At 34.8% G+C, this 25798-nt stretch overlaps 1 protein-coding gene across 10 annotated transcripts in view; it reads left to right on the top strand.

Moving 5' to 3' along the window:
• The window catches only part of LOC131437501 (neurogenic protein mastermind), a 256373-nt gene that overhangs the window by 129619 nt on the left and 100956 nt on the right, over window positions 1-25798 (top strand). For 2 of the 10 annotated variants that reach the window (XM_058606895.1, XM_058606893.1), the window contains exon 1: window positions 18184-18801. The exons of 5 other annotated variants lie outside the window; for them this stretch is intronic. Coding sequence is in view for 1 of the 5 variants with exons in the window: in XM_058606896.1 (XP_058462879.1) it covers window positions 18949-18972 (24 nt within the window). In the remaining 4 variants the exon portion in view is untranslated. 3 more of the 10 variants (XM_058606897.1, XM_058606896.1, XM_058606894.1) reach the window with 3 other exon arrangements.

Genomic DNA, 25798 nt, shown 5'->3' with positions numbered 1-25798 from the left:
GTGTAATATTATTAACTGGTTCTGTGTAGCCTTTAAGGTCCAGAGCCGTATGAAATAAAGTAATGAATAAATGAAATATAACTGGAATGATCTGATTGTGTATAGTTTGCCCCTAAAAGTACAATTGACAGATAATATATGATAAGGATTATCATATATTATCTGTCAATTAAAAAAAATCATTGAAGCAGATTTGTTTTACAAAGATGTATTAACTAATAAAAGTAATATTTTGATTGCAACCTTCTGGACACAAGTTGGTTTCAAACGTTAATGAGTGTACTACTGTGTCCGAAAAATATCCGGAATCGGTAAAGTTAAAACTGCGCAGATTATTATTTTCAACCGTTTTTTATGGATGGCAGCACTGTTTTCTGAAATCAATGTCCAATTTCAAGTAAAAAAGTCATTCGTCTTTCAGATACGTAAGTTAATTTTTATGACTGAAATTGTAGTAGTGCGAATAAGTTTTGTTTTTTTAAGTTAAATAATTGCTCCTATCAAAAACACACCATTTGATTGGTACCAAATGTTCAAAGAAGACAAAAAAAGCGTTGAAGACGAAGAGTGTCCCGGTAGACCATCCACATAGAGTGACGGTCACCATATCGAGAAACCGTCGGTTGACAATAGAGACATTCTTGGTTGACATCACAAAATGGTCAGTCAATACCATTTGAGGGATATTCTGGGCCCCAAACAAAATAGATTTTTTTTAAATACAGCGTCGTGTTGAAGCGAGCGAAGCAATGCTTTCTGACAATCTAGACAAACTGAAACTCATTATTACCGGCGATGAGAATTGGATATATGCCTACAATCCGGAAACAACCGATCAATCGAGTAATTATTGTACTAAAGGTGAGGTTAGACCGAAAACAAAACTTGCCAAAGTCGTTCAAGAATCACGGTCATTTTGACTGTTTTCTTTGATTGTCGTGGTGTGGTGCACTATGAATTCCTTCCACCAGGCCGAACTTTCAACAAGAAATATTATTTAGACATTATGCGTCATTTCTGGGAAGCTATAAGTCTCAAGAGGCCAGAATTTCTGCACCACGATGCGATAATTTAATTGTTTTGTAAAAAAATTCAACGAATATCGTTCTACAAGCACCCTATTTACCAAAATGGAATGATTACCAGAAACAATCTATTGATGAACAAAATTATATATCCGTTCAAAGAATATCAAGAAATTTGGTACAAATACAGAGAATTTCAATTATTGGGAAAATTTTGCCAAATAAAAATAAGTGAAAACTTTAATATTTTATGACAAATATTTTTTTATTGTTTTAGTTGGAAATTTATTATGAACAAAATTTACAAAAAAAACTGAAACTTGGATTTCACTGACAATCTTAAAAATTTTGGTGAATATACCTAAACTCTAAAAATAATTAAATTTTTGTATTGGACAAAAGATCTAAACAATTTTTATGCACAACCCAAATGCAATCGATAACTACTCAAATTCTGATTTTGTTTTAGGTTTGCCGTTGAATCTCAAAAAATAGGAAGATCGGAAATTTAGGGAGACAAAAACATTTATGGCTTAACCTTATACTTTAGAGTTATGATGTCTTCAAAACAAATGACCAGTGAAAGATAAGCCATATTTTCATGTACCTGGTATTAGGGTGGCTCTTATATCTAGGTGATCCAAAAATTATTTTCCGAATGTGTTGAGATAGATGACTGCTTCCTTCGGCAAAATTGTAGATAAACTTATATCAAGCTACTTTGCTGAAGACACCATTGTGGTATCTCCAACGGATTTAGTGTTAGTTATTTTTAAAGAGCAACTTAGGGTGTTTCTCAAAAAATCAGATTTTTTGCTCTAGCAATTTTATTTTTTACTTTTCGTATTAGATATCTTTGAACATCTTTTAGAGTTTGTTAAAACCAATTTTTTGATGACTGGTGCATTCAGGTAGCGTTTTCTGAACCGAAGTTATGAGCAAAACTAGTTCAAAAACAGGTTGTCTTTAAACTCATGTAGATCTAATATTGAGGCAAATAAAAAAAATCCGTTTCTCGCATATGACAGAAAATACTTTCGAGCATGCTTATAAAAAAAGGCGGAGGAGGTATTTTTTTTAATTTTTCAAATTGTGTTCAAACATTTTTTTTATTGAAAAATACTCTATCATGTAAGGCATTTATTAACTATATATGAAAATAAAGTATGTCAGGTCAGGTGCATATTCGGGAAGATGAATTTCACTGACGTTGGTTGTTACTCTACTTGATAATGCTATTACAGAGATTATCTGACTTTATAAGCAATCGTTTAACGTAAACGTCGAGGTCATGAGTCAACTCGAATTTTTTTTTGAAAAAAATCGACTCTCTGGTACTTCGAATTTTAAAATTTCCGATATCGAACGTCGAGAACTGGTGTTATCTCGACGTTTCAGGCAATTCTAAGATATTTGACATAAATAATAAATTTTCGATTTCGGTGAATTTAAAAAAAAATTTTTCAGAAGACACTGGATCTTAACGTTTCATCAAATTTTAAAATGTTTGAATTTTAAAAAAATGGTGTGGTGAGTTTTTAAAATAAAAATTATCAAATTATCACCATTATCTTTACGTTTCGTCTTATTATGTCTTGGTTATGTACCCTAGCACAAACAAGGTTAATTCCTAAATAACTTCCAATGACGGCCGGGACCATTCACCCACCCGCCTACCACTTTACGAAATTAAAGATGAAAAATATTGGCACATTAATGTTTAATTATAATGGTCGCAGTAATAATAAACGTCCTATCATTAAATTTTTTTTATGTTTTTGGTTAAAAAGTATTACCCTATATAGTATGAATTTCATATACAAAAGTAACATAAGTTCAGGGTTTCATTAGGTAAAAAAGCTTTTAAACGGAGAGGTTGTTTTTCAAAGCCAATATTCGGGGCGATTCCAGTTTCAGAAGTACCTGGGATAGTGGAACTCACTTCACTGAGAAAGGTGGCCTGAGAACTGTTTCATTCTGTAGGTTACACTAGTTCATGCACTAGCTTTCATGTTTTTCAAAAAACAAACAAAATTGTTTGAATACCTTTTTTAAATGAAAATAAGAGAGATATGAGAAAGGCATCATTACACCATTAGGTGAATAAATTCGTAATTCTACTTTTATCTGAGTTCTAAAACAAGTATATGATAGGTTTTCGAGTGAAATTTACTAATAGAAAATTCTAATAATTTTCGAATTCTATACATTCCGACATAATTCTAAGTTTGTGAAATTTAAATTTTAATATTCTATCGATTATAATTGATGTCGTTTAGGATAGCGGAAAATTTAAGACATATGTTTTTGTTCTTAATTGCTTGTAAAACAAAAATCAAGCAATAAATTATTTTTAAATTGTAGTTGGTTTCTTTTGCCATGGGTTAGTATATAAAATTCATATAGTTTTACGTTCTATTTCTTATTGTACAAAGCCATTGAAATTATTTAAAATTTGTACATTCACTTTGATTTCCAGAAACGTTGAAACGTAATTTATATCGGAAATTTGGAAATTTTCAATCTTCTACCTATTTTTGAGATTTTACGGAAATCCTAAAACAAAAGCAGAATTTTAGTAGTTGACAATTGCGTTTGGGTTGTGCAAAAAAATTGTTTAGATCTTTTGTCCAATAATACAAAAATATAATTATTTTTTGAGTTTTGGTATATTTACCAAAATTTTCAAGGTTGTCAGTAAAATCCAAGTTTGAGTTTTTTTTGTAAATTTTGTTCATAATAAATTTGCTACTAGAATAATAAAAAAAATATATGTCATAAAATTTTAAAGTTTTGACTTGATTGTGTTTGGCAAAATTTTCTCAATAATAGAAATTCTCTGTATTTGTACCAATTTTCTTGAGATTCTTCGAATGGATATATAATTTTGTTCATCAATAGATTGTTTCTGGTAATCATTCCAATATTTTAGAGCAGAAAAATGTACATGTCATCGCTTTAATTTTTGAGTTATATACAAACATGTGAAAAAAAATGAAAAATTCATATATATTTATAAATTTATAGATTTTTTAAAGTTTCTTTTGATAGTGCAGTAATGGTAGTTGGACGAAAATTATAGCTGGTATCACTAGCAATCGAATGATGTGTAAAAATACATAGGTCATCGCTTTAAATTTTGAGATATTTACGATCATTGTGAAAGGTCTCACCTTCTCTGAGATCATATGTCTACAGTTTTCATTATAACTTTGGGTAGACAACCCTATTTTTCGGGTTTTTCAGTGCATTTTATTTCTGGAAGTAGTACCTTTCCAATGGTGAACAAATTTCGAAAATCAGTTGATTAGCAACCAAGTTATGACTCGGTAAAGTTGAAGTTCTCAATATCCTATTTGCGATGCAGGTGCCGCATGAATGCAGATAGGGCATATTTTGAGCTTGAAAAAAAAGCTTGTAACGGGAAAAATCAGATTTTCTTTAGTTTTTCTTAAATGATCGTCAAAAATTATATACCATAAAATAAACTACAAACTTAACAAAATTCGAGTGAGTAAATCGAAATTGGTCAAGTAACAACTGAGCTATGATATCTCAAAGTTACCGTTCCAACTTTTTTTCAGGCTTGGTGCTCCGCGTAACTTTTTTAGGCTTGTCATTTGGAGTGTTAATACAAAACGAGATAAAATTGCAACGAATTCTCGGTAACCGGCTACCCAGAGCAATAAACACATGATAATATTATAAGTAATAAGTAGATCACATTATCTACCAAGATAAATCCTGATCATTTCCTCGCCCCACTAACATCATTCCGTTCCTGTGACACTTGTGATGATGCAGAGAATTCTTCGGTCATTAGTAGCAACAAGTGTTGAACTAACATTCCTTTCTTTCCCATATTGACCTGCATGGGCGTGGCCATCTACGTTATTGATTGGTCTATGTTCTAAGTCAGTTTAGGTTGCACGTTGAGCATGATCTACGACTTCCCAAGCATCATGCATTTGGTTCAATATGCAATTTCAACTGGTTTCTGTTCAATCACGGGAAACTCACGGGCGGTCAACTAAGCTAAGCTAAGCTCCCTTTTGTCACGTTAGCCTATATTAGCCTTAACAAGATCAAGTATGTAAACGTCGTTGCAATACCGTTGTCTAAGCTCGAAACATATACTCAGCGCAATTCTAGAAGCACAAAAATCACGATTGGTCGAAAGCGATTTTCTCGGTTGAAGTTACTTTTTGAGCGTATGCTGGAGTGGAGCGTAAATGTTTTGGAAACAGTACCGTCTTCGTTCAGGGCACTTTCAAACATCTAATAAAAGTGATTATTTGAAGATGCTTCTCAGAGCGGAGATTCTTTTGCTTGGAACTTTTCACGGAGTATTTGAATGCAGCGAAAATACTCAAAATTGACATACGAAGCCGAATGAAATCGACCGAGAAAATGTTTGGATCTGATAGTAATTGTAAATCCTTCAAGAGAACGATGACCCAAAGCATTAAAGTGGTCTCAGTCGCAATAAGACGGAGGAAAAAGTCGCAATAAGATGGAGGAAAAAGAAGTTTCCATCTTGGACCAACTTCTTTCAATCACTTGACCCAAACCTCATTAAAAAAGATGTGTGTCCATCATGAAAAGTCTTCCAGGAAAGTTTGTTCATAATTTGAAGCTTTTATCTCGACTAATTCGGAAGATTTGGATTTCTCTTCTACTTCGCTTGCGTTCACGGTATAGCGACTATTCTTTTACGAGAATTTATGTTTCCTACATAGCCAGGATACCAGAATCTCCAAATTCAGTTTGACGTCGAAGTGAAAAATTATCAATCTCATACATATTTCATATCATAAACGATCAACTAAAGCTGAAAATTGGTGCGATATCAACAAATTGCTCACTAGACGGAGTGAAGAGAGAAAAGCCCTTAAAACTACTGTACTTATTGACTGCCAATAGATATTAAATCATACCCCTGATGGCGAAAATGAGTTTGACACCGTAGGTTTAGACACCTATATCACCACACACTACAGAAAAACATTTTCCTCCTCATGTCCTGTTTCTCTTATGGTACGGAATTTCGACTGCTGTTCTTTCTGGAAAGGTGGGGATGAGAATCGATTCTGCGCCGTATTCGTGGCGGTCACTTTGGGTTCTCTCTGTACGGGATGAGTTAGGAAGCGATGATGTAAGAAATTTACACAAACTAAATGTGTGTAAATTTAGTATGTCGAAAAAAGTAATGTTCCAATTGTAAATTGCAGATGTCGATTTCGTCAGAACAACTTAGGTGTTGAAAATCTAAAGTTTACTTACATTAGAACTCAAAGTAGTCATTCTACCGTACGACAGATCCGAGACTTCGATTTTCTGTTATGCATGGCTTAACGCTGTTAATTTTTTTTTGTGGTAGAGAACGATGTGTTTTCGTCCCTGAAGCTAAATTTTAGGTTCAAAACCAACTTGAATTTCAGTTCAATAACGTTGAAACTAGGTTCTAAGCTTAAACTTCAAATAAGTGGGGTGGAAACTGGGTTAGATTTAACATCAAGTGAGAACGACAATAATAAAAATGTATGAATATAACTATGTTCATACATTTTTATTATTGTCGTGACATACTTCCCTTAGGAAGCGAAGTGTGGAGGATTTTCTACTGGTTTTAAGTGAATACAATACATTTGCTCACTTTGGCAAATCTTGCGAGTTATCGAACGCTGGCTCCAAACAATCTTATTACGTCTACAATGAAAATTATCACTAATAATGCGGATAGGGGATCAACTTTAAAATAAAGCAACATAGTTGATTTCCTATAAAATCTTTTGTATTTATCGGATAAAAATCGGATTTGCAGAGCTGTGTAGTACAAGATTAGTTTACATCCGTCGGATCGATTATTAAAAGAGCTCGTACAGTCGTATTCGGTATCTATCATTTTCTCATTTTTTGTTTCGATTTTCCAGTACCCGCTTCATCATGGTTCTGATAAGTTTTGGTTGGACGTGCTTCGGAGTGGTGCGGAAGATTTTTTTCCTAGGGGACTAAATGCACCAAATTAGCTTCATAACAATTCAGCAGAATCATGAAATAGTGGCATGTATCTAAATTCGACCGAAACAGTGGGCCGTATGAATAAAATATAGTAAAGTTTGTTGTTTGTAGTATCTTCTCAAAAACAAAGTCCACAGAGTATAACGCGGTTTGGTATGAAAAAAAAACAAATTCGAACATGTAGTTAATGCTATTTCTGAATTTAAGCATTTACTGCATACCGTATCGACACAGAGCCGGAAAAGCAGGCATAAGCATGCACAAAGCAAGAAACGTACTTACATCTGTGAAAATGCGTCTTTTTTAATTTCTATGCTTCACTTTATCAGCAAACACACGAGTAGTAACCTCTAGAGCTACCTACCGAAAACTGTAGTAAATACTACAGTTTGTAGCATGTTTTGAAAGGAACGTGATCCACACGTAGCATTTACTACCGAAATTCAAGCATAGTACGTTTTATTCATACGGCCCAGTGTTTCTATTATACATTTTTGAAATCATTTAGTGTTGTAAGTTTCACTATTGATGGTGCTTGTTGTGACGAACTCAATTCTCTTTTTTCTGGTGCAGATCAGAACTAATTGGCTCAAGTGGCAGGTTCCCCTAGTTATTCCCTAGTGGTGCAGATACTTTGCAAAATGAGACACTTCGTATCTGCCCAAGTAACAATTTGTGTTATGCTAGCTTATTTGTGACTAGTTTGCTACCAGAAATTTAAGTGATTGCTACTAACATCTAACCACTTGCGTGACGTAAAAAGCGCACTTTCTACTAGTTGCTAAGTCAGTTAAAAATAAGTTGTCGTTACGTTGTAATGTCATACTGAAATAACTTATCTTTTCATAACTTGAATATAATTTGTTCTCCAGTAAACTTGTTGAAACTTAGTCACCATCGACATTATGAACATTGAATGAATCCAGAATATTTTTCTATCAGCAATAAAAAGGCAGTAGAGTACTTGAAATCACACTTGATACAAGGTACAAGTTTCACAACGATTTTAAAACTGTCGAGTGGAATTTATCTGTTTTTTGTGCTCAGAATGCTCAAAATTAATCCAATCCAATGCTCAAAATTAATCCAAGCAGAGAGATTTATCATATTATCACAATCGATATTCAATCCATATATTGTTTTCTTCGTGCTTATGATAGTGCATAGAATAAAAATGACTGTTCTTGCTTCCATTATTTTCGCTAAAAAGTAGTTTTGAAAAAAGTAATATTCTGGTTTTATTTATGTTTCATACACCTCTTGCGAATCCATAGTGTGATCGTCATATTCAAACCAATAAAAGTATTTTAGGTTGCATTTTCATTATCATTACGTTGTTATTGCTATATAAATTCACAGTAACGATTTACATATACGCTTACGTATTTATAATGGTTTCGCAACGGAAAATAAACTTTTTCCAACTAGTAGCTAAAAGCATAGCTGTGATTAAAAATATGTTAGAATCAAGTAACGACAACTAACTTACAAATGATAATTAGTTCAATGTTTATGTTATAAAGAAACAGTACTGTCACCTTGTTTTAACCAGTATAACATAAAAAAACATGTTCGTGCTCATGTTGCAACATAGTAGGCCTAAGTGGTAACAGAACTAGTTACGGATTGCGACATATCAGTCTCGTTCAACTGAACGAGTAAAAAAGATTAAACTGCGTTCTTAATTTTCTTCTTGTGAGTTGAACTAAATAAGGCAATATTTTTGGACAATTAGTTGCTGCTAATCATAGTGGATATTCGTAGTACCGGTGGGTGAAATGTCCAAAATGGAGGTAGCATTTGAAAGCTCTGTGAAATGCCATAATCGTAAAGTGAATGAAAACTATACAAGAAATTATTTAACGGATCTTTCTCATTCGAGAGGAATGCCATCCGTTGTGAAACATCAAGAAGATCTAACAATTCGTGTCATTTCAAAGCTAGCAAATTTATCCCAAAGAATTGACTGTGACATTGATTTCCATTGAAAAATAAAAATCGGCGCTAAATTGAACCAACAAGTGATTTTTTTTATTTGTTTGAGCGCAGGTAATTTTTTCAACGTTACTCTTCGATCCATACAAATCATCATTGATAAACATGACTCGAATTAATGAAAAAAATTGAAAACTAAAGGAGTAAAACTTTAGATTTTAAAATATTATATGGGTATACGCCACTTTCATATGTTACTCCTCCTAATATCAACGGTATACGCCACATTCATATTCTTCTCCTGAAAAATTGACGTTTCTTGACAGGTGATAAATGGAGTTAAGTTGGCTCAATCACCGGTGATGGTGATAGTAAAAGTGATCACCTTCGGTGATTCCAAACATTCTGGTGATCACCTCGTTATCACCAGGAGGTGATAGTCACTTATCACCCTACATGATTCCACCCCAGGTATATTCAAACCTTTTCCGATTTGAGAGTGTTTTAACACCTGATCAATCAGTTTCGCCGTCATTGCCATTTGTAAACATTAGTACCGATACCGAACCAGATTGGAAAGGTTTGAAAGTTTCTTAACGGTTCATAAGATTTCAATTTACTCTTATTCCTGATAATCCATCCACTTTTTTAAATTAAATTCTCCAGTTCAGGCGAATGTGACATATTGATATTTATCCCAATCGGATCAAGACAATTCAAATTATTGACCAACTCCAGGCATAAGAATGCTCGAAACCACCTAATGACCTATTGTCAATTTCAATCAGTATAAGTCCTGTCCATCGATCCAGATAACATAATAATTGTCATTTTTTACATTTATAAGCGAACGATCGATCTCGGTATAGTCCGACTTTGTCAATACGAAGTATAAATGGACTCCCACCCCCATCCGCCAAGCGTTACCCTTATTCGCGGTTAGAGAAATTAAAGCTCTTACCTTGAACTTCTTGACATATTTCCGCGAAACGATGACCATTTCGACAACTTCTTGTGTAGACTTGTTAGGATTTCGGTTTACCCATACACTTTCTTTTCGTCTTCATTCATACAATTACTGGATCCAGTTCTTTTCCGTGCTTGTCATCTAAAGTCAACTGGTCCTTCGACCCTTATGCTACTCTAGAAACAATTTCTGGGAGAAAAGTCACCATGAGCAAATTTATTGCTTTTGATCCACAGAATCACATTTAAAGTAAATGTTTGTTTTTCTTTGTCAGAATCTGCAAATGCTAATAAGTTAAGCTGTAACTTCTTCATTTCAGAAATGTCGCTAATTGTGTTTATTTCAAGTGTATTCAAAGCTTAAATTAAGAACGAAATCATTGAAAAAATTAAAAAGACTTTTTTACCTTTCTTTATAGAAAGGATATAGAATTACTGAAGAAACCAACTTTTGATCGGAACTCAGGAGACCCCTAGTGTTATATGATATTCGACTCATCTTGATAAGATCCAAAATGTCTGTATGTATGTTTATTGAACATTTCAACAAGCTTCAGCTTGTTTTAAAGCTGTTTGTAGATCATGGCTGATCGAAATGTCCGTTTCCAGAGATATGATCGTAAAAGTGACGTAGCCAACAAACCGCACTTTTTTCAGTGCACTTAATTTCCATGGAGATATTAAACCGATTTCAACAAGCTTAGGCTTGTCCGGAAATTACTACAGAGTTGTGAATCTAGTTCGAATATCACATGGCTGACATTTCCGGTTCCGGAGATATGATCGTAGAAGTGACCTATTCGACAAACCGTTTTTTGCCTTTCTCATATCGAAAGGCTATGCAATCACTGTGAAAACCGACTTTTCAACCGAAGCCTGGAGAACCAAATGTAATTTTGGGATAAAAAAATGGAGTAATTCGATTTGTATAAAGCACTTTGTAATATGTGTATTTAAGTAAAAAAAATGATCAGTTTTAAAAATTGGAAAACCAAATGGCGGCTTGGCTGAGGTAATAATAATAATAATAATAATAATAATAATAATAATAATAATAATAATAATAATAATAATAATAAAAATAATAATAATTATAATAATAATAATAATTATAATAATAATAATATTAATAATAATAAGAATAATAATAATAATAGTAGTCCTATATGTTTTATGCTGCTGATTCATGCTGTTTAGCTTGACTTACATATGCAGAAGTAACAGGAACGCAGGTTCGCTTCGTCTGTTAGATTTCGTCTAATTGGTTTAATCGAAATAAAGCATGAAATAGTAAATCTAGGTTTAAATAAAGCATGGAATAGTAATTCTAGGTTTAACTAGCTTCAAAACTGTTACAATTTGTAGGTCATGTTTGTTGTTCGCAAACAAACCAATTTCGGCTATTCCGGTCATCTGATTCCGGTTTCGAAAGAATGGAAATGATGATTAAAAACTGCAATCTCACTCGCTTTCCTTCAAGATGGCCAAATTCGTTTTTATAGGTTCAAAGGAAAAGTCTTACAGTCATACGGAATTCCTACATTTGTTGTGGATACTACTTCCGGTTCCGGAACTACAGGAAAAACAGGTTTGTAGAGTTTGTTAGATAAGGTCCGAATAAACTTTCCTATTTCTATTCAATGACTAGTTGTTTTAGCGAATCCCACAGTAATATTTATGATTTTATTAGTAATATGAGAAAGGCATCATTACACTACTAGGTGAATTAAAACAGGTTATTTTTTCTATATGCTCAAATTTCTAGGAGATGACTTGAGTTCATTTCAACATGCTTAAACTCGTTTGAAGGCTACTATTGGGTTGTATATCGAAGATCGTATGACTATAATCCCAGTTCCGAAGATATGATCGTAGAAGATGTAAACCGGGTATAAATAAATCAATATTAATAATAATAATCGCAGAAGTTATGTAACCGACTAACCACATGCTCAATTTTCCCGGAGATGATTTCAATAATCCTTGGCTCATTTGAAAGCTACTATTAAATCATTCATCAAGTGCGAAGATCTTTTTTTAACCCCTAATGACCCTACTCTAGCCGAGGTTGGGGATTACAAGGCTCCGCACTTTCCATTATATCCGCTTCGGTCTTAGCTCTGCTTTCTTATATAGTCTTTTATGTCAGAAGCGGTACAAACTTTAATTATCTATAAATGATATCGAAATGATTGGTCTACTAACACTAACTTTTCTAATCTGCTCTGATTGTTTCTATCTTTCTCGATGTTAGAAAAGAAAATTTATAAACAAGATAAAAATGCACTCAATCAACAATTTCGAAGGTGGAAATAAGTGTATGCATTTTTTGCATCCGCATAGAAGAGAATGAATGATGATTGGTGAGTGAGTGAGGCATTAGTATGGAACTGAGTGAAAGTAACGAATGTCTGAGAAAGTAACAAGCATTCTACAATGCAATCTAAGAGAAAGCTACATTTAACATGCAACTAAACTAGTAGTAACTAGTAACTAAACAAAATTTCATCTCATTAGGAGCAAATCAATACTGGTTTTATCACCATTTCTGCTGTTAATTTTTGGAATCGTTCTAGAGAAGGACGAAAAGTAATGATTCCGTTTATGGAACAGTTTTTAAAATTTTCGTTTGTGATGTGCTTCAAAATAAAAATAATTTGAACTTGGTATTCTTTTAATCTTGATGGATAATATGTTCAAAGTAGATTCTTAGAACCTTGAACTTCTAGATGTTCCACAACTTCCGTATGTAAATAGATATATATATATATATATATATATATATATATATATATATATATATATATATATATATATATATATATATATATATATATATATATATATATATATATATATATAATAAAATATATAAATATGTAAAACATCAGGGCAACCTATGATGAAATCGTCTCCGCCACCTCCTCAAAACCCTCGAACGGAAGACGCTAATTGAATTACTATCAACTACACTTCAGCACACGTCCGGCTTGATCGTCTGCCAAAATCATAAACGGCAATTTACCACGATCTCGAGAACATCCGATTTAAACTGGACTAAACTTCAGCAGTAATCGCGAGTCAACTCAACTGGAGTCGTACGGCAGGCACGCGTCTTGCTTCTAGATTCTCACCCGGTCGCGTGGGGCTGACTACTACAACAATGTGGTATTACTCCTCGTTCGTTGTGTGCAACATCAACAAAATAAAACCAACAACGACCATGTGGACGAATGGAAGCAACACGAAAGACAGACCTCGACATCATCAGGGCGGTCGTTGTGGTATGAACATTATTTATTATTCATTGTTCGAAATGAATATTGCCACTCAGTTCGGCAAGCGAAGCAATGCGAGGGAACCACGACCGTACGAACGACCGACCGTGTGCCGCCTGCCGACTGAAAAGATAGAAAACGAGTTTGACAGAACGAAATCAGTTCCATCTGGCGCGTCTGGTTGACTCAATATTGTGGCGGTGTAGTTTGGTGATGAAATTTTCACCTATCGGCAATCATGCCAACTTAAGCTTCATAGTTATCGATCGCATAAAGGGGGCTCAGTGCAGGTATTGTCAGAAAAAAAACAACCTCATCAGTACATATTAGTTTCATTATTGTTTAGTTTTAACTTTTATTTTCTTTGTACATTTTGAGATATTTACAACGACGCGAACAAGTTGCTTAAAGTAAAATAAATATTAATGCATCAGACTGTATTTACAAAAATCGATATTCAAATTTTAAATTATTTGCATAAAAAATTTTAGTTTGTCAGTTTAATGTTTCCCCTTTTCGAATCAAAGTATTGAAACCAATGTAACTTGGCGCAAAATCGGCCAACTACAATGTTCGTAATTCAGAATAGTGGTGGTAGGGTTTTAGCCATCTTTTCCATACACTATGCAAAGTTTGTTCCGAACTCGTCCGACATCACTCAATGTATATGTTACTGTCAGTACCGCCGAGGAACAAACATCTATCAACTGAGCAGCGAGAGACCTAACATATTTGCACATATAAAGCTTCTATTTCGACAATACAACCAACTTTCACAATATTTAATCACACATCCAACGGTTGAATCTAGCGGTAGTAAACTAACTTTTAAGTTGCAAATCACCCGCCCCTTACAAAACTCTACCGGCAAATTGGAAGACTATCCTGGTGCTTGGTGCTGTGCTGCAGATGACCACCGTTGTCTTCGATGCCCTTACGAAAGTTTCACCTCACCGGCCCAGACACGACGTCGAGCATTCGAGTGAAGAAACCGATACAGTATAAACACGTAGTAATTTTAATGCATATGTGCTGTATTGCACCCGGGTGATCACTTGTTTTATGCTGCCAGGGGGGGTTTCTTTCGAGTCAATCAATTAATTCAATGGAGCATGGAATTTGCGATTTTTCGTAATCACAGTTCCTTAATCCAGATGTATTTAAAACTTTCAGTAATGTGATATAAGCAGCTGGGTCGCTCTTATTGGGCGACCCCTCGCGCTCTCGTTACAAATCAAACCTAACCAGACAGAGCCCCATCGTGCATCGGGCCGGGACAATAAGAGAGAATAAACCGAAACAATATAGTGTAATAGCGGTTTCATAGTCACATTGCATGCCACAGTGTCGTTGCTGATACTGGTTTTTAGCTGCTGTTTCACCACCACGTTTCAAACCTTTAGTCTGCCTGCTTCCCAACCGGTGCACTCACATAATGAGTACCACTATCCTCTTTAAGCCATTGGGGAATGCGCCGATTTAGCGCTCGATGATCGAGAATTACAGTCACAGCTGCTAACGTGAGCGTCAGTTGGGGTGAGAATGCACTCACCCTCATTAGTTCTCATCCAACCATTCTAGATTGTAACACACTTGCACACCAGCTGAGTGTGTGCTGGACAGACGCTGTACCTCACTCCCACTGATTCGCAGCTTGGAATGTTAGAAGTGCGAGCATCAGAGAGTGAGTGTGTTCACACATTCCCTCATCAGGCCTGCTCTGTTATTAATCATTATTGCTTCCTCCGTTCTTTTGTGCAGCTTTCTACGAGGGAACGGATAGGGTAGTTCATAAAAAGTTCGAAAAATAACTTGTAATATACATACTGAGATCAAATTGTGTATAACCTAGTTATGTGTATCGTCAACTACATGAAGGTTAGACATTTTTAACTTTCATCACCCTGAAAGTGGGACCCGGATAAAATTCAACCTCATTCAATAGATGAAATAAAATATTTATTTGAATCGTAGTTCGATCGGTTCAGTCACGGTTAGTTTGTTTGGTAAGATAATAAGTAGGTCTTATACTTTTTTGTAAGTAGTAACAGTGGTAGCAGTCCCTTGCTTCAGTTCTACACTGGACCCTTGATAAAATTTGCTTCTATAAGCTTCTATTTTAAATCAACACTCAGACGTTCCTAAGCTAAGGTGCCCACTTGGTCACTGTTTTTTGTGATGATTCAAATAGGCTATATAAAAAAGTCCTTATAATGTGTGGTTGTGTTTTATAGTTTAGTTGTTGTTTTTGTAATGACAATGGTCGTAGATCCGGTTTTGTGAGAATGTAAATTGTGTGCTCGTGTTTCTTAGTATTTTTTGTAATGGTCTGTATGTAATGTAATGGTAATAATGGTAATAGTAATGAACTAATGTAATAGCCTCAACGAAACATCTCATCATACTAAGTTACAATAAGTTCCGGCGTAACTTTTCGGTAACCTAACTATTACGACATGTTCGCATTGACATATTTTTGATCGCCAACTAGTCACTGAAACAATATGATTTCATATTGATTAACGTATTCGTTGTGAATAAACTAAGAAAAACAAATACAGTGTTGATTGAAAGTGTCCATACATTTTCCGGACAATAATATTAAATCCTACCTTCACCAGAGAATATTGGAACGCTTTGTCACGACAGTGTATGGTCAGGAAAACTTATGCAAATAGCAGCCAGTATAATCAATGAATACAATATTTTATTAAATTTCAAAAAAATGCATTTTCATTCATGGTATTTGGTTACCTATTTTAACTTTGATCTATGAAACACTAATAATCATCACCAATAAAACTTATATCTGAATACATAGCTCCAAACTGCACATGAATAAAAAAAAAGAAAATATAAATATTATTTACATGTCAATTCTCTAAAACCCAACATTTCGATGGCGCGAACATTTTCAATAAGTACACAGAAAGAAATTATGAATTTTACAGCTGACATAATTCTACAAACGATACAATTCATAACTACTTAACTTCTCAAATGATGCAATATTCCATTCGTACAGAAATTTACTGGCTTCGAGTGTAATTTGCACTCGGCTAGCAAGTGAGACTTCATGACCTTATATGCACGATTTACTAGCCTAGCAGATATGCACTTCTGTGGCTCAGTCGGCTAACTGGTGTGCTTTGTGATCTAATGTTTGTCGGTTTAAGTCGCGTTGTTGTTGTCGATCTTTTGATCTTTATTCCATTCGTTTTAAAGCTATGTAATTTTCAAATCACATAATTTTTTACATGTTCTTGAATATAAATTTGTGTGAAATATGACACTCCATTTATGTGCATCTGATAAGATGTAAAATCACAAGAACTTTTCGAACTGTGTACAATAATCAACTACACAACAAATATCTAATAGTAAATGCATTTTGATTAGATATAATGAGCTTACATAATCTTGAATTCTATATATTTTAGTTTTGATTATCGGATGTCAATCTTTGGTCAAGATGAAAAACTTTAACAAATTTTAGCTTGACATAAACGCATAGTTTTAAATTTTTTTTTTAGAACGGGTTAAATTTTTTTAGACCGGGTACGGATAGGGTTCGGGATCAGAAAATTGTTTACCCGACCATATCTAGCCTGTGTATGGTGGGACCAGACCGCTGTAATCTACTTGGAGCTTCTGAAACTTGGTGAAACGACAAATGAACTATTTGCCGAGCACTTGCGAAAGGAATGTACCGACTAGAACATACAGATCAAATTGTACAGAAAGGCTATTTTGTTCCAAGACAATGCACTATCACACGAGTCGAAACACTTTCGCGATACGCTGGGAAGTCTCCAGCAGGGAAGTGTTTGACTATGCGGTTTACTCACCAGACCAGGCCCCATCCGAACACAATATCTTTGCCTCCTTTTAGCATTTCCTTGTTGTTTGATGCAATCAAATATACCCCAAACTGCAATAAAACATTTGTTTTTTCGTATTTTTTTCAGGTGAGTCAACTGTTATATTCTATTTCTACAATTAAAAAATAGCTTCATCTATCATCACGAAATGTGCGGGAAAAGCGTGAGTAAAGCAGTAGTATTTTTTGTAAGCAGAATCTTTGATGCAATAAATCTAATTTGCGTTGCCACCGTTTAAATCTTTATAAAAATGTGGGAAAAGTAAACAAAGATTTAAAGAGGACAGTATATCGATATCCGACAAAACTAATCTCAAATGTTTCTTTGTGACAACGTAGCCTTACAGTAGATAAAAAAAAAACATATAACTTCGTCGACGTACTTGTACTGTACTTGTGCGGTGCACTGTTTCATCGAGTGGTTTCTGAAATCATTATTTTTTTCTATCACCAGTGATAATTAATGACAGGAGCCGAAATACATTTCTAGCAATTTGGATGCATTTTTGTTAGAATTATATATATAATTATAACTTTTTTGCCATAATTTTCTACCAATAACAGTTTGCGAATTAGAACGATTGGAAAAAAATCGTATACCGTTCCCCTTTTTGAAAATCAATCTTGAGTCAAAGTCTTGAGTCTTGACCCGGTCAAAAATAACATTCAAAATAACTACTTTTACCGATGAAAGTTTGTCTAGTTCTATTCTGTTTAAATTTTATTGAAAGACACTAATCAATAATCTGGGTTTCGATCAAGCAACTGTTGAACTGTTGTAACATGAATATTTAGAATTATTTTTAATACGGTTAATTCGCACATCCTAAAACGCAGGAACCACCCTAGAAACTCTTTTCCTTCTTGCTGAGGTACAGTCATCCAGTCATTTATTTCCCCATTCGAAGCGGTAGAGGAGGGGCACTACATGACAGGCAGTCAACCGAAGTTATTCCACTAACAATCATACACTCACCCAAACCGTTGAAGGAAAACATCATGCTTAAAATACAAACAACAGCAAATGCAAACGGCGCTTGCCGTGACGTGATTATCATTCCGATCAGATTTGATGGTTGAGCACTCGCACCGTGAGCACTCACTTGACTGACGTGACATCGTTGGAGAATGAGTACCGATCGGTCCAAGTATGCGGCGCGCACGGTTATTGTTCCCCAGCAAACGAATTGAGTATCGAAACTCCTCGGTGCTGGTTGGACGGTGGGTGGGTTTGGACGAAAGTATTCCTTTGGACGTTACAGATAAAAGAGTATACACACCCACACACAAAGCAAGAGGAAGGGAAAAACTTCAAACAAATCCGTACACACACTGTGTGAATGAGTGAAAATAGGGAAAATCGTTTGCATGGAGGAAATTTTGCAATCAGTTCGATTTCGACAAGTACGCGTGTCGGTTTGGTGTCCTGATTTCAGGTTTAAAGTGTGCTTCCCCGACTTTTTTAGGGGGACGGATGGTACCAGTGAAGGAAAAAGTGATAAATTTCGGTGAAAATTCCTAGCTACGACGCAGAGGCGCGCGGGAAAAGTTCCTAACGGATCGAACTGTGCAAAGTCAGTCCGTCAATGTCCGATTGAGCGGTCGAGAGGACGCACGATGTTTTGGGCAGTCAGTTATTAGTGATCATAATGAAGAAGCTCGATTGTGCTTAGATTCCGATTAGGCGATAGTTTGGGTAATTGAGAGCGATTTCGCGCCGTGACAAAATGGCAAATTTACAGTCATTTTTATTTGCTGTAGGAATACTAAACTATGTGATTCAGAATTGATTGGGTGGTTGTTGTTCCGGCTCCAATTCAGTATTCGATCGTTTCGATGGGAAATGTTAAGGGAGAAGCAACAAGACGTAAGAACTGTTGAAATAATAGCGCTTATGACACGTGCTTTGTTGTTCATTAAAAAAGGCAGCATCCAACAGTTGTTTGGATTGACATTCACTAATTGTTAATATATAATTTCCATTTAGGGCAATTTCCAATTTGAAATAGAAGACAAAAGTCGCAAATTTAAGACTTTTGACAGCTTTACTTGAATTCCTTCTTTTTTCAACATTGAAGAATCATTTTTAACTAATTCAATTTCTTCAGTAGAGTTTGTTTTTGTCTGTTTACCGCATCGATATCCTATCAGCAAACATTTTCCCTTTAGGCATCGAGTGTTCACTGTGTTGGCCATCAATGCAGTAGTAGCAGCAGCATCACCGTCAGTGTCCGACAGAACAGGGTTTTATTAATTTTTAACTACCGTTCAGGCCCCATTTGATGCTACTTATGCTTATGAACATGCGTTACTGTTACATACTACCAAATCTGAATGTGGTACAGTAATTACTAGAATTGGAATTATTGTCTTAAACTGGGAGCAGTGATACTACAGAATGCATTTGTAGGGTGCCTTCCAACAAGTAATTAAATTTATTCCAACACTATTTCGATTCGGAGTTGGGGTTCCCATATTCTGGATTGATATTTACATAAAGTTTGGATTTTCTTTGATTGCACAGTCACAAATTACGCATTTCAATTGTGTACGCAAAACCATCACAACTTTCAATTTCAACATATCAGTTTGTTGGCAACAGCCATATAACCATAAGTCACCGTAAGAAAAACGTTTTTTCCCTTTTTCATAGCAAAGCAATAGGAGCTTCGGCGACCCCTGATGGCATATAACATACGACTCAGCTCGAAAAAAATGTCTACGTGTGTATCTTTCAAAAAAATTTCTCCACTTTTTTTTACGGAGATGACTGAGCCGTATTTGAGCAAACTCGTTTGAAAAATATTCTTGGGATGTGAATCAAGGTCGAAGATCAAATGGCTGCCACTTGTGATTTCATAGATGCAATGGTATAAGTGACTTTACCGACAAAACGTAATTTTTTCGATCATAGCTAAAACGATTTCAACAAGTTTAAGCTCGTTCGAGAATAATGTTAGGTTGTACATCTAGTTCGGAAATCATATGGCTAACATTTTCGGTTCGGTAGATGTAATCGTTCAAGTGACGTAACCGACATATCGCATATTTTTTTTTTCTGCACATATTTTTCAGAAAGTTACCAATGTTCAAGTTTAAATTACTGATACTTTTGGTTTCGGGAATGTTGCCGCATATGCGACGTAACCAGCCCACCTGGCTTCGGATCCCAACCCCGCACATAGAGTCAGAAAATTGTTCTGACCTGAGAGACGAATAAACATAGAGTTAAGCCTTTATAATCGAAAAAAAATCAGCAGAAAATCAACGATACGCTACGATTTATTTTCTAATTCTGGAAACAAATTAACTTTTTCTTCAGCGTGTGTTTTTTTCAATGCACAATCGATTTGCTACAGCTTTGTTTTTGAACTCTTTTTTTATACAATTTACGAGTTGTCAATTGAATTGTGCAAAACAGAAGGAGTGTGCACAGATTTATTTGAATCGCAATATGTGCAGTTTGATGACTTGCTACTCATAATTGGAATTGCTCTTATGTTATTTGACTGTTTCGAAAATATCTAAGTGAGTTATCCAGTTTTTTTTGTACATTTTTATCAATCAAATGGTATGATTGACAGCTCTGAAGACTACTCTAAAACTCGATAGTATTGTTTAGAAAAGGAATTTGGCATGGATGATCCTACATATCTGATTTCCCTTTAAAAGGGCTGGAAAACCGAATTGATCAGCTGGTTTTCACAAAATCAGGAGCTTTTAAGTCTTTTTATATTTCCTGGAAAATGGCCGAGTGGCTTAAATAGGTCAGTCGTGAATTTTTAACTTTTGCCCTTGTTGAGTTAAGTTGATGCTAGCTCTTCGCAATTTGTAGAATTGAGGGATTCGTAATGTCCCCATTAAAGTTTCATGGTTCACTTCAGGTATTAGACAATGTGTAAAGTCTTCTAGTATTGCACACAGAAAAAAATTGTCAATTCTACAGGTGACATAATTCTACAAACGATACTATTCATATAATTTGCAAATTGGCACTCGGCTACTAAGTGCCGCTGTTTGGATTTATATGTATCAATTATTCATCAAGTAGATATGGGCTTCTGTGGTTCAGTCGATTAACTGACGTGCTTTGTGATTCGATGTTTCTTGGTTCAAGTCGCACTGTTGCTATCGATCTTTCGTTTTTTATTCCATTCGATTTCAAGCCACGTAATTCTCAAATCACACAATTTTACATGTTCTTGAATAAAAAAAAAACGTTCGAACTGTGTATATTAGAGCTTGAGAGGGAATTTGCAATACACTGATTGATAATTGTTAGCGTAGTACCAATCAATTTCTAGCGTATACGCGTTGCAACTAAGAATCTAGATCTACTGTCTACTCTTAGTTTTAATGTTTTCTTTTTTAAATGTTTTATTTATTTCAATATGAATTAAATTTCAACTGTTAAGATTTAAATTGGGTGTTCAATCACAAGTGAGTGATTTTTCAGCCCTATTATATGCATGATTTAGTTATTACCATTAAGACATCATTTGCCTCCGAAAATCTGTGAGTTTTCGTAAGGAAAGTTGTAAGCCTACTTGTAGTTTGTAATGGGAAAAGGGAACTTATATATCAACGTACTAACTAATACAGAAAGCGAATCGATTCAATTGAAGGTAGCATAGATTTTTGTTGAAATTTGCTTTATGTGACATTAGAGCAAATTCAGCAGCTGCCAGATTCATATGGGTGGTCTATAACATAGCTGAAACTGAAACAAACGTATCCCCAGCAAGCCGTTTTAGTTTTATTTATTCGATTCGATAAATTCTAGATTCAAATTTTAAAACTGACATCAATTATGCATCTAGAACTAGAACACTCCTGAACATGACCTTGCACCTAATGATTCTATAATTGTAATTCGTGTAACTAAGGACGCTCAAAATCATTTTCAGAATATTATTCTGAATTCCTTGAAGCGTTTTCTACCTGGTGGACAACAACTTAACCAAATTGGTACTGCAAATAGCATGTCTGGTCGGAGAATTTGTAGAAACATAATAATTTGGTCTTAAGACAGAGCTTAGAGTTTCTGTTTATTAGAGCATATAAACATACATTTATTACTCTTCGCCTGGATTCCTTCTATGTAATCCTTGAAAGTGAGTATTCTGTCATAAGCTAAACCTTTTTTTGCTTGATCAGACCATGTCAATTCCAAGCCTATCAATTTGATACCGTGATTATTGTTAGGTCTGAGATAAGAACCTCTGGGCTTATGAGAAGAGCACTATTATGTTTGTTTTTTAGCTTATCATAACCGGCCGTTAGTTAGTGACGATTAAATAAAGGAATTCTGCTTAATACAGCTGCCATTTACAAATCGATGCAAATAGTTAGAATGCCATGAGGGCCGCTAAGATATAAATTTAAGAAACTTTGATCTGATGGCGTTATTCTAACTTAAATTGAAGAGGAAAAAATGCATATCTGTTCAGATTACGAGGAATAGAATTGAAAGAAAATAGGTTTCCAAAGTTTTGCCTCCAAAATGCATTCTACTATGACGCTTAATCAAACAAGTTATTGCTATAATACTTTCTTGCCGTTTGTTCTTCTGATAGGAAAGAAAACTGGCTGATTTAGCTGGAGCTGGCGCAGTGAACTATTTCGAACTAGCTTGGTAAACACACGATTGAATCTTTTTCTGTTGCCAGCTATAGGCGTAGCTTAGAAAATTGCATTCAGAAATTTTTATCGGAATTGAATTTGAAAATGTCAAAAGGTTTGCTGCAGTATTCTCATGCAACATTCCAATATTATGGTCAGTTTACTACCTGGAAGTCGCCAACTCAATTATCGCATGGCTACTGTTCAGTGTGATGAGTATTATCCGTGTGATACATGCAAATCCGATTACGGAACTTTTTGTTATCTGATGTACAATAGCCAGACTTCGATACAATTACATATTCTGGTTGTTTGGTCCATACGTACATGAACCTATGCTTAGTGAAATAAAATTGAAGGACATTTATCGTCCTATGTGGTAAGGAGTTTCAGTCAGAGAGGATCATCATTCTTTCTGGAGGTAATGAATCCATTTTAGTTCACGTACTAAAATGGAACACTGAAAATAAATCGATAAATATTCGTTCGGAGGTGCAGAAAGATTTTTATTTGTTTGTATTTTTTATTGTCTCACCTTCCCATTAGGAAACAATGGCGAAGCAATAATTTCTGCCGGGTTCGGCAATCGAAGTGCTATACGGTATCAAACAGATAAGTTGATTAAAACGAAATCATTTATTTTTCATTTATTCAATTTCACTTGAAAATAGTTCAGTTTTTAAAAATTCATTGGTCTCGCCGCAGACGATCGAGAAACGCATTATATGAAGCCCCTGTGGTATTTTATCCAAGGCTGCCGCCAGATGTTCGTGATCTTTCGAGCAAACTTCAGCCTCCAACATACTTCAAATGACCTGCCATCCAGAGTTTGCGAAATCTAATCACTGTCATCAAAATGACGACGTACCCGTGGTTCGTCGTCCCTATCGACGTTAACATTTCATAAGGTCACATCGACATATCGACTTTAACATTTCATAAGGACACATGAACGAACGAGAGTCTCTTTGTTTACACGGGCGAAGTTCCGATTCTAGAAATGAGAAAAATGAGTCATGATTTGGGGAGTATATTATATTTTCATGTTATGATAATACACCATGATTAAAATTTCTCGGATCATGATCCATTCGGACTGATTTCGATGAAATTTAAACGTAACGCACTTAAAGTTGTTGGGTATAACTTCAGGCGTGCTTCTGCTACGATTCTGGCAAAACATTTAACATGGCAATTTTTGCAACATAAATTCAGGCGTTATGTGTGGTTTTTGCAACGATGATCATTTTTGCAATATAAATTCAGTGAAAAGCACGACGAATTTCTTGTAAAATATTAAAAATATTCTGTTTTCTGTTTTTGAAAAACGACGACGCAAGAGATAACGTGTTTACTTGCGTTCATTACTTCAGTTTTGATTTTATGTTTTAGAATTTAAACACTTAAACGAACTGCATGAGAAAACACGAGTGAATCAAGTCTCTTAAAAAGAAACTCTATGTCGAATTCTTGCAAAAAAATCGTCTTATTCATAATATTTAGGTGCATCAATACAGCTTGTGTTGTTATATCTATGAAACAAATTTATCAAAGTGGTTGAACGAAATATTTGTCTGATTTTCGTTAGACGGTGTTCCAAATTCACAATCGAATTAAACGCTAGCTCTCGGAATATTATTCTAGCAACAACGATCACATCAAATATGTAAGCATACATTCGAACAAAATGTAACATTGATGTTTGTCAAATGAAAAGTGTAGCCGTGCTTAGTCTCTTATGATGTCAATTTTCGGTTCGTTATCTTTATTTTTATGTTATGTTGGTAAAACAATACGATTATTAAATAAGATGCTTCAGGATCAAGTAAACATTTTCAGTAGGTCTTGCATTTTAATGTCTGCTTTTTGCTTTACCATAAATCTATTAATCTATCACATCACTTGAGGCAGAGGGTTCAAAGTGATATCCGGGTAGAAAATTAGAGTTACGAGCTTTGAAAGAAATGCATTCTTCAAGTAACGCATTTTCGAACCATGATTAATTTTCGTGGGAGAAGAGTAATTGCTCATGATTTCATGATAAGTTAAAATGATTGGTTTCATGATTTTCTAATCATAACAGCAGTAACGGATTTCTTTCCGTGTAACACATGGATCAATGAGTCCCGCGACTAACAATGGAAACAACATTTTTTTTGCAAAATTTTTTTTATTCATCTACATAATCACCTTTTAGGGTGGTTCCAACATTTTTCCAATTTTTCAATACCATGTTTATAAAAAAATTTATCTTTTGCTTCAAAATAAGCTTCAGTTTCAGCGATGACCTCCTCATTTGAGACTAATACAGAGAGCGAATCGATTCAATTGAAGATTGCATCGATTTTTGTCGGAATTTGCTTATAATATTATGTGACATTACATCTAATGGTTCTATATTTGTGAGTCTGTGTAACTCATTTGTACTAAACCAGGGAGGACGCTTCAGAATCATTTTCAGAATTTTATTCTGAATCCTTTGAAGCGTTTTCTTCCTGGTGGAACAACAGCTTGACCAAATTGGTACCGCATAAAGCATGGCTGGTCTGAAAATTTGTTTATAAATTAACAATTTGTTTTTTAGACAGAGCTTAGAATTTCTGTTCATAAGAGGATATAAACATTTAATATATTTATTACACTTTGCCTGGATTCCTTCAATGTGATCCTTGAAAGTGAGTTTTTTGTCATACGTTAAACCTAAGTATTTAGCTTGATCAGACCGTGTCAATTCCAAGCCATTCAATTTGAGAATGTGAATTTTGTTTGGTTTAAGAAACGAAGCTCTTGGCTTGTGAGGAAAGATAATTAATTGCGTTTTTGCTGCATTTGGTTTAATTTTCCATTTTGACAGATAATCACTGAAAATATTTAAACTTCTTTGTAGGCGACTGCAGATCACTCTTAGATTTCTACCTGTGGCTAACAGACTTGTGTCGTCACAGAATAACGATTTCTGACAACCAACGGGTAGATTTGGAAGATCAGAAGTGAAAATATTATACAAGATTGGAGCTACACTCGAACCCTGCGGAACACCGGCTCGTACGGGTAGCAATTCAGATTTACAA

The sequence above is a fragment of the Malaya genurostris genome, chromosome 3 (assembly GCF_030247185.1).
Source record: "Malaya genurostris strain Urasoe2022 chromosome 3, Malgen_1.1, whole genome shotgun sequence".
Lineage (NCBI taxonomy): Eukaryota > Metazoa > Arthropoda > Insecta > Diptera > Culicidae > Malaya > Malaya genurostris.
Note: the sequence above shows the minus strand (reverse complement) of the source record. Positions and strands in the feature narration are given on the sequence as shown.